Genomic DNA, 17,673 nt, shown 5'->3' on the forward strand with positions numbered 1-17,673 from the left:
TTTGGTCCAGTCGTGGGGCCTGAACTCTGGGCCTGGGCACTGTCCCTCAGCTCTTTCAGCTCAAGGCTAGCGCTCTACCACCTGAGCCACAGTACCACTTCCGGTTTTTTTCTTTTTTGCTTATGTGGTGCTGAGGAATCAAACCCAGGGCCTTGAGCATGCAAGGCAAGCGCTCTACCACTGAGCCACCTTCCCAGCCCAGTCCATGAGACTTTTATCTCCAATTAACCTCCAAAAATCCAGAAGTGGTGCTGTGGCTCAAGTGGTAGAATGCTAGCCTTGAGTTGAAGAGCTGAGGGACAGCACCCAGGCCCAGAGCTCCACGACCAACAAAAAAAGAAAAAAAAAAAAAGATGACAACACAGAAACAGGCAAAAAGTTTCATATATTACGTTTAGTTAAGCAAAATAAATTTAAAATGGTATAAGCACTGTGGAAACAACTATAAAATATGTCAACTAAGACAGATCATGTAAGCAAACTGCCAAGCTGGGTGCTGGCGGTTCATGGTTATAATCCTATCTAGTCAGGAGGCTGAGCTATGAGGATTAAAGTTTGAAGCCAGTCTGAGCAGAAAAATCCATGAGACTCTTATCTCCAATTACCAGCAAAAAGCTGGAAGTGGAGCTGTGGTTGAAGTGGTAGAATGCTAGCCTTGAACAACAGAAAAAAAAGCCAAGTAAGAGTGTGAATCTCTGAGTTCAAGCCTCAGTCTCAGCACAAACAAAACAAAATGAAACATCCTAACCCAAAACCCTAATCATTTAGATGATGAAACTGTAGATGATCTTTTTGTTTTGAGGAAATTTATAGTACTGTTATTTGATTGCACCAGCACTACCAATTTAGTGAGCATTACATGATTTTACCAAACTTCTGTCAATACAGAGATCTTGCTATATTCTATATACTGTCAGGTTAAGTGACAACTCATGTGATTTAATTAAGGTAAAGAAATGCAAATATGATGGGGCTGGGAAGGTAGCTCAGTGGTAGAGTGCTTGCCTTGTATGCATGAGGCCCTGGGTTCGATTTCCCAGCACCACATAAGCAGAAAAAACCAGAAGTGGCGCTGTGGCTCAAGTGGTAGACACTAGCTTTGAGCTGAAGAGCTGAGGGACAGTGCCCAGACCCAGAGTTCAGGCCCCACGACCAGCAAAAAAAAAAAAAAAGAAATGCAAATATGAAATTCCTTTCACATATTTCAAAGTCTTCTTATACAATATTTGGCAAAAAATCTACTTAAAAATCATCCTGGTTTCATTTTCTGGTTATAATAAGAGACTTATAACAATATCATAAAGTCTGAAAACAGAACTTGATTTGTACTTGGTTGGGCACTGACTCATCTTCAGCCACAAAAGTGAAGCAAGCTCTGCAGTTCTACCAAAGAGGTGTCTGCATGTTAAATCTGCCTACTGAATATCTCTTGGATACAAGAAGCTGGGAAGTCTTCCCTCTTCAAATAGCTGGCTTCCATCAGTTCATCAGTAAGCAATAGACAAACTCACTACATACACCAGAGGGCCATAGCACTAAGCAACTTTTAGTCTTGATAAGGCTTTAACATGTCTGGCACATTCCTTACCAAGTGCAGTTACTTCCTCTCCTCCTTACCAAGCTATCTTCTGAGTCATTTTGGGGGGCTGAAGGGAAGGATGAAGTCTTGGTTTACTTACTACCTTAGCCTGGTACCAGTCATCTTATTGCCTTTTAACTACCAGTAGTAAATTTTTTCTCTAGTTCTAACAACACCTATTTTCTGTCACAGAATCTAACAGGTGACCTAATGGTTCATCTGGAAAAGAGATGAAGACTTTTTCTATTAGTAAAGCCATCATTCACAGATTAAAAAAATACAAACTGAAAGCACTCAATTTCAATTCTTTAAAAATAACTGAGCAGGGCTGGGAAGGTGGCTAAGTGGTAGAGTGCTTGCCTTGCATGCATAAGGCCCTGGGTTCGATTCCTCAGCACCACATAACAGAAAAAAAAACCAGAAGTGGCACTGAGGCTCAAGTTGGTAGAGTGCTAGCCTTGAGCTGAAGAGCCAAGGGACAGCACCCAGGCCCAGAGTTCAGGCCATGACTGACCAATAAATAAATAAATAACTGAGCAATCAATTTCTATTAAGTAGATCCAAGTTGAAATAAAAATGTAAAAATAGAAGTTCCTGGGAATTCTAGCTTCATCCTGGAGTTCTTGCCTAACTGAAAAAGCTTTTAGAGAAGTAGAACTTCAGTTGCGTAAGTCTAAACACACAGCTAATGAGCTTCTCTGAGCTACATTTATAAACTGAGGTACAGGATTACCACAAAGGTTAAATAAAATGGTATTTATAAAGGAACAATAGTAGGAGCTCTGTAAAGGGAGGCTCCTTTTCCTCCCTAATTTCCTTTTGTGTTATGGTCTAAAGAATGTAGAATTACTTAGTATTAAAAAAAATGCTAGCTCAGTATTCCATGCAATTAACAGACCTATATGAAAGCCGGGTACTGGTGGCTCACAACTGTAATACTAGCTACTCAGGAGGCTGCGATCTGAGGATTGCAGTTCAAAGCCATACTGGGCAGAAGTCTTTGAGACTCTTATCTCTAATAAATTATTCAGAAAAAGCCAGAAGTAGCACTGCAGCTCAAGTGGTAGAGTGCTAGCCTTGAGGACAAAGAGGCTTAGAGACAGTACCCAGGCCCAGAGTTCAAGCCCCAGGTCTAACAAGAAGAAGTCCCACCTGAAATACCTTAAAAATTCCTATTTCTTTTTTTTATCATTTCAACTTGGATATATTTAAACTAACAGAAATCCACTGCCCAGGAATTAAAAATATTTTGTCATTATCTCCATTTCTAATTTGAAGAAAAGCATTATTTATGAGGTCTACTCAACATTTCCATCAATGAAGTCCCTAAAAAGTTACATAAATGTTAATAAAAGATTTTAAATGTAGACAGTATACACATTTGTACCATAACAACTAAAAGATGCAGAGTGATTTCCTAATTTTATTTTTATACCTTTATAAGAGTCTGTTTATAAGAGACAGTTTGCAGAAAAGCACTGGTGGCTAATGCTTATACTCTTAGCTACTCAGGAGGCTGAGATCTGAGGATCACAGTTCAAAGTCAGCTTGGGCAAGAAAATCCATGAGACCCTTATCCCCAAATAACCACCAAAAAGCCAGAAGTGGAGCTGTGGCTCAAATGGTAGATCTCAGGGCCAGTACCCAATCCCTGAATTGAAGCTCCAGGACCAGCATGCATGTGCACAACACTAACACACTCGTGTATGCGTAAAATTTCAAAAAAAAGATTGCAGAGTCCCTCCCTCCAAAATAATTTTAAAAAGGATGGACTCAAGGATAAGGAATTGGGATATGCTAGAAATAAATTAACTCAGAAACTTTAGACATACTATTCTACTTGCTTTATGTTGAACCACCTATATATCCCTTGCCTGAACTTATAAGGAGAGCAACGCCTGATGCCTTAAGTCACTTTCCCAAATTCTCACAGGGTTTAACTACCAGAGTCCAGCCTAAAACCCAGCTGGTCTGATGAACAGGTGTGATTTTATCACCTGTTCTCTTTGGAGACCTTCAACAACGCTGTGTCACAACGAACTCATGCCCAAACCCACAACAGGACACACCTTCTCTTTCATGCATGAAAGTTCACTCTCAGCCTCTTCCAGGAGATGGTCAGCCTCCCTGAGTTCTGCACGACGCTTCAGAAGGGTCTTCTCTAAACACTCAATTTCATCTACAATATCTTCATGGTGTTTGAGTGATTTTTCTATTTCTAGATCAGTTATAAGGCTCTCAATATTTCCATCAATGAAGTCCCTAAAAAGTTACAGAAACATTGAAAGATTTTAAATGTATAGTATGCACACTTGTAGCCTAACAACTTAGAAGATGCACGACAATTTCCTAATTTTATTTGAGATTAGACGAGAGGCAGCTACCTCAGGTTAAATGTGAAGTCTAAGTTGACCTTTTTACTAAATACAGAATACTACTGGCAATAAACTCTTAGCAGTAAAATATATGATGGAGTTGTTTCTCCTTTTAAATGTAACAACAAATGATATGGGTACCTGAGAAGAAAAAGGTTTGGTATAAAAGATATCCCTCACCTTTGTTTTGACAGTTAAGGAGGAGTTATGCAGGGAGTGGGGCAGGCATTTCAGCCAGAAGCACAATTTTAGGCCAACATATACAAGGGGCAATGTGCTCAGGGAGACTACAGGAAAGCAAGTGGCTCAGACCATGCACAGTGGGGAAAGGAGCTAATAAAGGCAGGCAGGGTTAAGAATATGGAGGGGCTGTATATTTATATTTTGCTGAGTCCCAATGTGTCACAACAGAGAGGAGAGAAAGCATTAAGTCATGGGAGGACAGTATGGAAACCACGACAGTGACCTAGAATGCAACTGATGAAAGGCAGCAGCTCTGGAAATGGCAGAAAGGGACCCATGGAGAGCTCTTTGTATGCACAGTCAAAGGAGGTCAAATGGATGCCTGGGAGAGTGAGAGGTTGAAAGCCCTGCCCTATTTTCTGCTAGGGTAGCTAGTGAGGGGGACTACGTTAATCTCTGCATAGGACTACAGGAGCTGATATGGATTACTTCCTGAGAGGATTTAAGACTTGAACTGCCCAAAATGATAGTAACCATGTGGCTACTAAATTAATTTAAATTCTGTTCCTGAGTTGCAATAGCAGCCACATTTCAAGTGCTCCATAGTCACACATGACTAGCAGCTACTGTTTTGAGCAGTTCAGATCTAAAACGTTTCTATTACCTCAAAGACTATCTTAATTAATGAATAAAAATGTAAGCTACAGAATTATATGATTTATAAAAGCATAATTACTTTCGCTGTTGATGTTTTGGGATGGTTCCATGCAATTCTTCTACTTCAAACTCTAACTCTTTCTTCTCTTGCAAAAGATCATTAATATTATGATGCAGCTCCTCCTCTTCTTTCTCAGACTGATGCTTAGATGCTCGTAGCCACTCTTCTTCTCCTTGCTCTGTGTTTAAACGTTCCACTATATCTTCTAATCTAGAAACCTCATTTTCCTGAAGGAAAAAAACCAAACCAAAACAGAACAGTAATGTAGTACTGAAACATGAGAGACTATCTCCCCTTTCCTGACAAAGGAATTTCAAGTAACTGGTTAAAGTGGTGTAAATGATCTAAAAAATTAAGTCAATTAAAGAAAAATCAAGTCTAGTTTTTCACACACCATAGATGTGAACTAACAAAACTTTACAGTTCTATTAGTGCAACTGGCTTCATTTACCAAGCCCTTTGTATTAGATAATCCATCTCCAAGAATTCAGTGTCTTAGTGAAGAGATAAGTTGAGGACTCTTCCTCCTCTGGATACTTGAGAGTTAGTTGTCTGAGATGGCTGCCCAGGCAATTTGCCTGGGCAATGAAGAATGAATGGGCCCCAGGCTCAAAAAAATAGTATGTGCAAAATGCAGGGAGATATAAAAGCATAGCTGGAAAACTATATAAAAGCAGTGTGCAATTTAGGAGAGTAAAAGAACCACTTTAAAGATATTATCAATAGATGCTGAACAGATATACTGCTAGGAATTACAATGTGCATCGAAAACCTACAAGGCAGCAGGGTGACAGCTCACACCTGTAATTCTAGCTACTTGGGAGGCTGAGCGAAGGATTATGGTTTGAGACCATCCTGGGCAGAAAAATTCATAAGATCTAAAAAAAATTAGGGTTAGAGGTATAGCTCAAGTGGTAGCTTCACAAGCACAGGGCCCTGAGTTAACATTAGCAATGCCCCCCCCAAAGAAAACATTAAAAGACCCACAAAAGAATAGGAATGACCTCTGATAATAATGTAAATACATTCATGCCTTTTGAAATTTTTAGTCTGACCTATTAAAACAGCACAATGATGTGATCAACTACAGTATCTAAGCCTTTATCTTTCCCTCAATATGCTGAGGGAGGGGAGGAAAAACAAAGACTCTCAGAGTTCAGAGTCTGAAAGAAGCATTTGGAATGTACTTTTATTGCTTGAGGCAAAAAGTTAGAAATCTATCTGGTGACTGGGTTGCAATAATTTCTTGGATCTAGACCACAAAAAGGTATCAAATGGTACAAATTTATACATAAATACAGGACCTACAAATAAAAGTTTTATAGTTATGTTGGTATAACCATGAAGGTATGCTTGCAACATTAATTAGGAAAACAACTCAAAATGGTGTGTACAACAATAACTATGAAAATAAACTGAAACTAATCAACAGATCCCACTATCCAAAGATAATTTCCAGCAAAACTTGCTGAACATTGTTTATATGTGTGTACAGATATGCATGTATATATGTGTGAATAGCTATATATGTGTATACATCATAGGTATATATGTATATGTATATATATATACATTAATACTTGTCAATAGAAAAACACAAAAAATGGTTAATATCTAGATTGCAAGCATTATTATTAAGAATCACTTTTGTGATATAACCCATTCATAAATAGTCAAGTCATTACCATACCCCCTTCTCTGGCACCCTTGGAAGCAGTGTGGACAGAGATATTGTTTTACTTACTAAGTTATGGTGCTCCGGGACATTGCAATGCAGCACGCTCATGGGGATGAGGGGGATAGAGAAGTTTGGGGGAGGAGGTCCATACACAATGGGGGCCCCTGCTGGAGGCGGGCCATAAACAACAGTTCCAGGAGTGAGAGGCTGGCTGTTGTTTGGCAAGGGAGGAGGAGGTGCATACAGAGCTATCCCCTGAGGAACAGGAGACCCATCAGGAAGCACAGTATACATCATGTATCCAGGAGGAGGCACAAATGGGGGCACCTTTTGGTCATCCAGCCCACTCTCTTCCTGGCTATCTCCTTCACAGTCAGCATCTTCAAAGACATAGAACAGGTAAATAGACTTGGAAGGAAACAACAGCTGTTGAGAATAAAATCAATAAAGGTCAAAAGCAGCTTTAACATGCAGATCACAACACAGATTTGTGCCTGGTGCATTGGCTTAAACCTGTATCTCAGAGAGGCAGAGATAGGCTAGTCCAGGAATAAAGAAATTGGTGAAACTCCATTTCAACCAATGACCAAAATGGTCACTGGTTGCATCCCTGCAATACAGGGAAACACAAATAGAAGGGACACACTCCAGACTGGCTGGACATAAATTGAGACCTTAATCTCAAAAATAACCAATGCAAAAAGAGCTGGAAGAGTTGCTCAAGTGGTAGAGTGCCTGTCTAGAAAGTCTGAGGTCCTGACTTCAAACTCAAATACCACCAAAAAGAAAAAAAAGATATTGATTCAAATACTTTCAGCAACCAGCATTTGAGTTTTTCTTATGCCCATTAATTCATACAATCTTCCTGGCTATCTTGTATATAGTATGATTACACGATGAGGGTGCTTGCTTCATATTACATATAAGATCACCGGAGACATGCAATGAGACCAAACAGGCTCAGCACTTAACTGCATGGATGTGTAACAACACTCTTCCATGTGACGTTTTGTTACTTATCTCCCTTAAAAGCAGGAACTATGTTTATCACTAACAACAAAAAAGCAAGCACACAGCACATGATCAGTAAACAGTTTCTATCTTTTGTAGTTTTGAAGATTAAATCTAGGGTCTTAAACACACTAGAAAACCGAACTCTATTGTCACCATATCCCCATTCCAATAAATAGTTGTTGAACAAATGATAGTATGCTTATTTATATATCAACAGTCTCAGAGCAGCAAAAATAATTTGCCTATAATCATACAGTTACATCTGGGTCTGACTCTTCTCACTAATGCTTTGAAAGACAGACTTTGATAACTGTCTTCGAGGCACAAATCAATGACATAATACAAGGATGCAAACCCTCAGGCTCCAAGATTACAAACAAAGCTGCTGCTCAGCTGACTTGAAGGAAGCAGGATGAAAAAAAGTTCCAGAAAAGGAGTGTTATTTGACAACCTGGGTTTTATTAAAGGATGGATAGCAATTGGTTTGAAAGAAGGAGGAGGGAAAAAGACATTCCAGACAGTGGTCTGGAGCTGAGTATATCATCTCAGTGATAAACAGCTAACTTGATGAGCATACATGAGGCTTTGGGTTCAATCCCCAACAATGAGGGAGGAAAATAGCCAAGAGTTGAGGAATCTGGCACACTGTAATAATCTTATGTTGTCAGGTATGATATGGGATATAAGACAGAGGTCATTGGCCAAGATGGGATCAGAGAGAATATTATTATAGAGCAAGCTAAGGAGTTTGGACTATGTCTATGGATCTTAGGGTACCAATACAAGTTTATTAAACAGACAAGAGAAATGCAACTTCTCTTAAGTGATATGACTTACCTCTGTTTGAAAATGATTTATACAATTTACTTCTGATGGGTGAATAGACCCAGAATCCTGCAGCAGGAGGAGGCCCACTGCTGTCATTCCCCTCTGGTGGGCCAGCCCATGATTTCTTAAGAGGAGTCGAGGCTGTGTACTTTAGTCCCACACCAGAGTCCTTGGTGGCCTGGGAACCATGGCTGGAAACCTAAAAGAAATGATAGAGACCATACACTATTGTGGATGCTCTCCTACCTGAGCCACTCCCCCAGCCCTTTTTCATTTTAGTTATTTTCAGGTAGGGACACATGTTTTTTTGCCAGGGGCTAGCCTTGGACTGCAATCTGCAACTTATGGCCTTCCAAGTCATTGGGACCATCCAACACCACATTCAGCTTCCTGACTGAGATGGAGTCTTACTAATATTTCAGCCTAAAATCTTGATCCTTTCAATCTCCTCCACCTCTTTAGTAGCTGTGATTAAAGGCATGTATTACCAAGCTTATTTTTTACTAAAGTGAGAAAGGATTACAGAGTTCCATACTCACAGCTCAGTTAATTCACATCTCTTTGATCTGTGAAAGTGAAAGGCTAAAAGTGTGGTGAAAGCAACCAAACTGATCTATTTATTTCTAGAAATTATTTAAGAATGTCCATCTCCTACTCTGTCTCTTGGTACAGTTTTCTAGGAAAAGCAAGTCCTTGACCACACCAAAATGTTGACTGGGATAATTTTATGCCACAATACTCCATGAGAGAGATGAAACAAATTTTTCTTAAGAGGTCATATTCCTGGGTATCAGTCTTTCTTCTTTTTGTATTCACCTTCACTAGTAGTTTTCTGCCTTTCCTTAACCTAGAAACTGAGACCAACAAAACCCCAACAAATATTCCAGGGAACCGGAGACATTAACTTCCTGCTGTCCTGGGAGCCTGGCAAGGTTTTAAAGTTCACTCTGCTATTTTCTCAACTTCCCAGCCTGGAGGTCTATCCTTGAAGCCTGCACCCAGCTCAAGATTGTAATGCTTTGCTCTAATTTACATCACTTTCACCTCCAGACTGGCTGTACATAGGATATTGGCTTCTTTCAGATTTGTAGGAGAATCTGTCTCTGCTCTTCAGGTTCTAGTTAAGTCTAGGTCCCTGGGATCTAGTGTGTCTGGACTGCTTCTCCCTGACTCCCTGTTCTCCAGCTGAGTAGTGAAATGTTACCCAGCACTTCCGCTTTAGATGCATATTGCTCAAACTCCAATCCTCACTTCTCACATCAGGCACCAAAATCTGACCATTTTGTCTCCCTTCACCAACTTTTTTTTTTTTTTTGCCTCAACTTGGGGTCTGGGTGCTGTCCCTGAGTTCTTTTGCTCAAAGCTAATGCTCTACCGCTGTGAGCCACCGTACTCCTTCCAGTTTTCTGGTGGTTAATTGGACATAAAGAGTCTTACAGACTTTCCTATCTGGGCCAGCTCTGAACTATGATCTTTAGATCTCAGCTTCCTGAGTAGCTAGGATTACAGGTGTGAGCTACCAGCACCCAGTTTTTGTCTCCTTTTGATCCTTCAGTCCTACCTCTTTCCTTCTAGCTCTGCTGATCTGGGTCTGGCTTCTTCTATCCTTCATTTGAATGAGTTTAAACAGTAACACAAAAAGTCCATCTTGTTACAAGCCTAGCTTCCATACTCAGCTAGAATATTCTTCTAAACTCTGATCATAAATACCCCCTTTCCCCTTTCCTGTTTCCTCAGACATAAGTAATTGAAAAGGATTTTATGGTCCTTTTGAAAGAAGCATGATCCCAATCTATTTTCAAGCTTTTTATTTTTCATAGTTCCCAACAAACCCTCTAGCCCTACAAGGTTGCTTGCCATAGCTAAACCTATCCCCCTCTTCTACACAAGTTTCCTTCCTGTCTGCTTGCTAAGTGCTGACCTCGCCCTCCTACTCCTACACATGAAGCTTTCCTCCGCCTTTTTTTTTTTTTTTGCTGGTCCTGGGCCCTGAACTCAGGGCCTGAATGCTACCCCTGAGCCTCTTTGTGCTCAAGACAGCAGTCTACCACTTGAGCCACAGTGCCACTACTGGCTTTTTCTGTGATTAATGGAGCTAAGAGGCTCATGGGCTTTTCTGGCTTCAAACTGCCATCCTCAGATCTCAGCCTCCTGAGTAGTTAGGATTACAATTATGAGTCACTGGTGCCTGGAAAGCTTTCCTTCTTAAGCTTCCTCACGAGATGAAACCCTAACACCTCTCAGAAACTTAGATCTACAAGTCACATGTATGTGACTGTTGAGCAATTACACTGGCATGGCCCATGAGTTCTTTGAGAGGAGGGGCTGTATATTTATGATGGTACTGCCCAGAACCTGGCCTGAACTTTAGTGAATACTGCTAAAAAGAAATGAAATCTTGGTACCTATTTTTCTGTCTGAGCCTTCAAATAACACATTTCTACCTGCTCTCTGGGCTCTTACAGAGCAGCCTCTGTCAGGGAACCCCACGACAGACTAGCTGACCATGAAAAAAACCAATTACCATCATCCACGAGAAGACCCTCTTTTCATGTTAATGGTAAAAACAATGAAAAACCTCAATGCATGGCTTAGTGTAGAAATGTTCTCAGCACCTGTTCCCAAATTTAAGGAAGGGGGTAATGTCACATTGTTTTCAATTGTATACAATTACAGAACCACAGACAGAATTCCTACTTTTGATGATGATGGTGGTGGCAGCATATAATACCAATAGCCTCGTCTTTTGAAAGGATCTGCTATGCTGCTGATGTAATCATTCTGAAAAGAAACTTCCTGTCGGAGTTGAGCGATTTCTTCTAAAATATTTTCAAAGCCTCCTTTGTTATCTGTAAGGAAAGCCATCCCATAAAATTGGCATGAAATCATGTACTTTCTCTCAACAAACAAGAACTAATGAGTTTTGTCAGTTTATCAATGGTGACTTTCAGCCTGCCTGTGGCTAACTGGATTTTGCTAACACTAAGAGGACAAACACATTCTTCAGTCCACAAATTACAAAGTGGTTTAGAGAAAGCAAACATCTGTAAGCATCTCCTCTAAAATAAATTCACAATCTGTCTCTCTGTAATCAAATCTCTCAATATTATACTTAACCAAAATGTCTTCCAAATTTCTTTTAATTTGTTAAGTAATTACTCAGCTATCCACCCAGGAATGATGTTAATTTTATAACTACAAAAACACAAAATCAAAGCTTAATACTTTACCAGCTCCAGTAAGGTCTAGTAAGTTCCGAAGCCTTGTGATCTCTACCCTTTGCCTCTCCATTGTCTCATTCAACTTCTTGATTTCTAGCACTTGTAAGTTTGATCTTCTAGTACCTACGTCTGCTTTCTCCATCTCAATCTGAAACTATTAAAAAATACAAAGTTTTCAATGAGTGAATTACTTCCCAGATATATTTATCCTTGCAAGCTAATTATAATTCTTTAATTTTTATTTACTTTTACCAATGAGGAAGCTACCCTACTTCTTATATTTATACTGTACTGTATCTGACATACAGTGGAGGATGAAGTACTGATAATTGCTCTTCACTGCACAATGAAATATCACTTTCAGTATTTTAGTATTTCAGTCACAGAGGAGGACCCAGTAGAGACAAGAGGTTTCAGATACCAATACTGACCTGCTCCTCTCTCTCCCTGAGAAGATTCTGCAGGAGCTCAATTTCTGCTTCTGCTCGGGTCAGGTCCTCAGCCGCTTGTGCTGCCTTCCTGCTGAATTTCTCTGCTTCCTGGAACTCCTACTGGGACAGAGTATGAGAAGGGCACAATGACATCTCAGGTGGCTATCTTTATTCTTCCTGATTCTCCTGCTTTTGTCAGACTGCAAGCCTGTCTGTCCCAAGCACATATGGTGCCAAGATCCATCTAACTTATATGGTCCTCAATGCTGGGCAGCCTGTCCTGCTCCAACAGGGACAAAAGGGCAGGGACTGCATCAAAAGGAACAAGAGCTTTCTCTTTACTGCTCTATAGTCACCTATGATTGATGTTTCTTTGGCCTCTTATCATTATATATATATATATTTTTTCATTTTTTTCCTCCTATGATCCACTATCTTAATCTCAGTACCTAAGCCCTATAAAGCACCATAACAAACATGACCTTAGTTAGCACTTTATGTGGTAACATTTTTAACTGCACAATGAAAACTTTGAGGTTAAGAGAGATTATATATCAAGCCTCAACACTTCTGTTCAAGTAAATATTGACAGTAATCTCCCTAAGAAGACACCCTACACTGTAAAATAGGGATAAGGGTTTCATTTGATGGTTCCTTTCAGGACTCCACAGGGTCAGAGGGCCATAGCAGCACAAAGTAAATTCTTTGGAGTTTCAATAAGGAAAAAAAATCATCATGTCTTAACAAGAACACAACTTACAGTGACATAAAATAACAACAGACCAACAGGTACAATTTGCTGTATTTTCTCAGCACTGGTGGAAACATGTTCTGATCACATGGACTAACCTCTACACGCTCCTGGTTTATTTTCATAACAGTTCCATGCAGGGACTTGAGCTGGTCTTTGGCAATGGTGAGCTCAGCTGTAGCTAGTTTATCAGAAGCAGCCACAGCTTTCTTCAGATTCTTCAATTCATTATCTAAACCAAGAAACTGCTCCTGAGATTTGGCATCTTCATATTTCTTCTAAAATAAAAGAACCAATCCTTAAGTTGATAAACTATTTGGTAGCAATTTGAATTAAGAAGTTCCAAGTATATTTTAGATATGAGACCCTTGTCTGATGTACAGCTAGTGAAGATCATCTCCCAATCTGTGAGCTTTCTATTTATCCTGTTAGCTATGTCCTTTGCCATGTAGACACTCTGCAGTTTAATGCAAGCCCATTTATCTAGCCTTCCTTTGATTTGTTGTGTTTCTGGATCTTTACTTAGGAAGTAAAATTAAGCAAAATTAAGCCAGACCCAAAGAACATAGGCTGCATGGTTTGGTTTCCCTCATTTGTAGTAACTAAAATATGTCTAGGGTATTCTTAGTAGAGGATCATAATGGCTCAATAGCTACGTGAATATGACTATATATAATGATGCTTATCAAAAAAATGGAAATGGAAATCCAAGAAATGGAAACGAGGTTTTTTTTATTGTACTGTTTACAGATATTTATTCTCCCCGCCCTTTGGTTTATTCCCTGTTGTTACTGTTGTTTATTTCTGTACCCTTTGTCTTGTATATACATTTATCTGACTTGGGGAAGAGAAGGGGAATCACAGAAATGGTGGGACAAAGAGTGAACCAATCTAACAGTGAAACTCATCAGACACTATGTTGGAAATGAACTTTACAACTTAGGGGGGAGGGAATGGGGGGGAAGTGGGTGAAAATGAAGGAAGGGGGTAACACTGATCAAAAAGAAATATACTCATTACCTTACTTATGTAACTATTACCCCTCTGTATATCACCTTTACAATAAAAATTTAAATTAAAAAAAGTAAGCTCCAGAAGGGCAGGGATTCTATTTATGACTGTAGACCCCATGTCTAGAACAAAATCTGACACATAGTAGGTGCTTCATAAATATCCACTGAAAAAATAATCTCAAAAACTAGGATACATTTTCTTATTCAAAAATCTGGATGGTCATAAATTCATCCAGTCATTAAAAATATTTCTTAGTATCATCAATAATCAATGGATATATGAATCTTCAAGATCATTGAAAATCAAGCCTAGGGTATATGTGGTAAAGAAAGAGCATGGCATTTTGAGGGACTGAAAAGAACATTGTGAGGAGTGAGTGAAATAGGCAGATCATGCAGGGTCTTACAGGCTTAAAGACTTCATTCTGTAAGAAAATGAAGACTCTGAGGAGAGGAGGGATTGATACTAGCCAATTGATAATAGGAGGTCATGAATAGAATGGGGAGATCTTTCAGGTGACCACCAGTTTTTCTAGAAGAGAGATGGCTAGACAAGGGTGATAGTATCAGAGAAGGAAAATGTACGTATATTCCAATTATACCTTGGGAGTGAACTCAACAAGTCTTGGAAACCGATGGATTCTTGGTGAAATGTGTAACAAATCACTCACTGAGATTGGGAGAAGGCAGATGTGAGCAATGAGAAGGTGGACATGACAAAGTGACCTTACTGATGAAAAGATGTTACCCATATGTGCTTGGTGATCAGGAGATTATAGTGCTATCCCGGTTGGGTGTCACAAACATACACACACACACACACACATGGGTGCACGCGTGTGCGCGCACGTGCATTTTTTTCCTCCTCCAGGAATACCTAGCATGGGTTCAGACTCAAGAAAAGTAAGTAACTTCAGTTTGTCAGGGAAGATAGTATAAAGGATTGAGAATATTTGTCAAAAAGAGTTCAGTGGCATACAACGGAATTTAAGTTGGACAAGAAGGAAATAAAGAAAGGAAGGGTTTAACAGAATGAGTGAAGAGTGAACTAATGAACTGGACACTAATAAGGTTGAGAAATGGTTAGTGCAGTGGTAGGTAGGCAGAGGTTATTGTCAGAATGTCACTTTGTAATTATAGAAGAAGTAAAGGAATTCTTGAATTTAACAAGATCCAGGATGTGTCCATGGAGGTTGAGGAGATAGTGATAGGCCATCAGAAAGGCTAGGCAGAATAAAAGATGGGGAGTTTAAAAGAAGTTTTTCATAGGTCCAAATGGGGCAAGGAATTTCAAAAGAGCAAACTCATCCTACTATCAATTTAAGTATCATGCAAAGAAGTGAATGTGGACCACTCCTCTCAACTAACACAACTGCAACCACTGGGAATGACATGCCTACCTTTTTCTCTAACTCGTGGAGATGAGCCAGAATTCTCTCCTTCTCTTCATCAGCTTCCTGAAGTTGGAGATCTGTGAGGCCTTGAATTTCTTCCATGTTCTTTAGATTTTCTTGCAAATAGTGAATTTCATTTTCCAACTGCCTGATTTTTGCATCATGTTGTCTTTTATCAAAATTAATCTGTAAAAATATAAAATTTCAAGGATTTATTTATGAGACAGATTCTCAATTTATAGCTCAGGCTGGCTACAAAAGAACTTGTTACAGAATTTTCTTTTATTTAACTATAGGTTGTAATACAATTTTGTACTAGGAAGTTATAGGGAACCATTTTTTTTTTTTAAGGGGTAGTGGTAGAATGGGCCTTGTGCTTGCTAGGCAGGTTCTCTACCATTTATGCCAAATTTCCAACCCTTTTCGCTCGGATTATTTATTTATTTATTTTTGTCGGTCAGTTGTGGGGCTTGGGCGCTGTCCCTGCACTCTTCAGCTCAAGGTGCGCGCTCTACCGCTTGAGCCACAGTGCCACTTCTGGTTTTCTAGTGGTTTTTATTGGAGATAAGAGTCTCACGGACTTTCCTGCCTGGGCTGGCTTTGAACCGTGAGCCTCAGATCTCCATAAACTACCAGAAAACTGAAAGTGGTGCTATAGCTCAAGTGGTAGAGTGCTAGCCTTGAGCTGAAGAGCTGAGGGACAGAGCCCAGGCCCAGAGTTTTTGTTGTTGTTTCTTGTCAGTCATGTGGCTTGAACTCTGGGCCAAGGTACTGTCCCTGAGCTCTTCAGCTAAAGGCTAGCACTCTACCACTTGAGCCACAGCGCCACTTCTGGTTTTCTGGTGGTTAATTGGAGATAAGAGTCTCACTGGTGGTTAATTGGAGATAAGAGTCTCACTGGTGGTTAATTGGAGATAAGAGTCTCACAGACTTTCCTGCCAGGGCTAGCTTTGAACCACAATCCTTGGATCTCAGCTTCACGAGTAGCTAGGATTACAGCTGTGAGCCAATGGCGCCCAGGGCAGGCCCAGAGTTTAAACACCAAGACCAACAAAAAAAATAAAATAAAGGATTCTGGCACCACATTATACTGAATTAAATGAATTTTTTTTATCAGCCTATGAATTATTTATCAGCCTATATATCATGCTTCCACAAAGGAAACTGTGTTACAAATAGGTTTGACTTTGTGTCATCAACAACCACAATCAGGGTTGGATTGTAACCATACCCTGTTAAGACTTGTTATGAGTGAAAATAACAATTATTGCTGAATTTACATGAGAAAGAAAGCATAATAATTTGCTCAAAACCATTAGTATTTGCTAAGAGCTGCTTCCAGTAGCCTTTTGCTCTTTTCTTACTCTAGCTTCCAGGGCTCTTTCGCAGGCCTGTCTGAACTCTTCTTGTCCATTTGCCAGTTTCTCTTGCTGCAGAACCATTTCTTCCTGGAGTTTCCTTTCTCTCACTTGTGCTTCTTCTCTTTCCCACTGGGAGCGTGCAAGGATTTCATTGAATTGTTTCTGTAAGTCAGCAAGACTTTTCCCTAAGACATCAGAAGGATTCTGGATCCTGGTAAGAAAAAAAAAAAAGAAGGTGTTATAAATGTGACATTTTACTTTTGATGCTCAATGCAAAGGAGCTGTTAACATTAATACAACTAGTAAAAAGAGATGTGCAGAAGGACTGGTGTCAACCTTAGCAAATCATTAAGTACAATCCTAGGTACAAATCTGTGTTTCAGCAAATGAAATACACCATCTGACAGCACAGGCTCCTATAAGGCTTGAATAACCTGTTTCTTTTGATATGTGTTCTCTGTTTAAAATGGATAATGTGACCCTACTTCTTTTTTTTTTGGGTCCGGTCATGGGCCTGAACTCTGGGCCTGGGCGCTGTCCCTCAGCTCTTCAGCTCAAGGCTAGCGCTCTATCACTTGAGCCACAACGCCATTTCCGGATTTTTTTCTTTTTGCTTATGTGGTGCTGAGGAATCGAACCCAGGGCCTCATGCATGCAAGGCAAGCGCTCTACCACTGAACCACCTTCCCAGCCCTGTGACCCTACCTTCTTGACCATATATAATGAACATTCAAGAAAGATTTTGAAATACCTTTTTCAAATAGTATCAAAGGGCTGGGAAGGTGGCTCAGTGGTAGAGCACTTGCCTTGCATGCCTGAGGCCCTGGGTTCGATTCCTCAGCACCATATAAGCAAAAAGAAAAAAGCCGGAAGTGGCGCTGTGACTCAAGTGGTAGAGCGCTAGCCTTGAGCTGAAGAGCTGAGGGACAGCATTCAGGCCCAGAGTTCAGACCCCATGACTGGACCGAAAAGAAAAAAAAAAACAACAACAACAAAAAACAAATCAAATAGTATCAAAAAGTATAAAAGATGTAAAGTGGCCAGGCACCTGTAGCTCATGCCTATAATCCTAGCTACTCAGGAGGCTGAGATCTGAGGATAACAGTTAAAGCCAGCCCGGGCAGGAA

At 40.0% G+C, this 17,673-nt stretch overlaps 1 protein-coding gene across 4 annotated transcripts in view; it reads right to left on the reverse strand.

Moving 5' to 3' along the window:
- Positions 1-17,673, reverse strand: part of Cntrl (centriolin) — an 87,234-nt gene that overhangs the window by 22,680 nt on the left and 46,881 nt on the right. For all 4 annotated transcript variants that reach the window (XM_013030140.1, XM_013030138.1, XM_013030141.1 and 1 more), the window contains 10 exons: positions 16,550-16,757; positions 15,192-15,371; positions 12,877-13,056; positions 12,028-12,144; positions 11,606-11,750; positions 11,073-11,224; positions 8,385-8,574; positions 6,600-6,913; positions 4,874-5,082; positions 3,649-3,841 (listed from right to left, as the gene is read on the reverse strand). In XM_013030140.1, the coding sequence (XP_012885594.1) occupies positions 3,649-3,841; positions 4,874-5,082; positions 6,600-6,913; positions 8,385-8,574; positions 11,073-11,224; positions 11,606-11,750; positions 12,028-12,144; positions 12,877-13,056; positions 15,192-15,371; positions 16,550-16,757 (1,888 nt within the window). The remainder of the gene's footprint in view (positions 1-3,648; positions 3,842-4,873; positions 5,083-6,599; positions 6,914-8,384; positions 8,575-11,072; positions 11,225-11,605; positions 11,751-12,027; positions 12,145-12,876; positions 13,057-15,191; positions 15,372-16,549; positions 16,758-17,673) is intronic.

Source organism: Dipodomys ordii, unplaced genomic scaffold, assembly GCF_000151885.1.
Source record: "Dipodomys ordii isolate 6190 unplaced genomic scaffold, Dord_2.0 Scaffold127, whole genome shotgun sequence".
Taxonomy (NCBI): Eukaryota; Metazoa; Chordata; class Mammalia; order Rodentia; family Heteromyidae; genus Dipodomys; species Dipodomys ordii.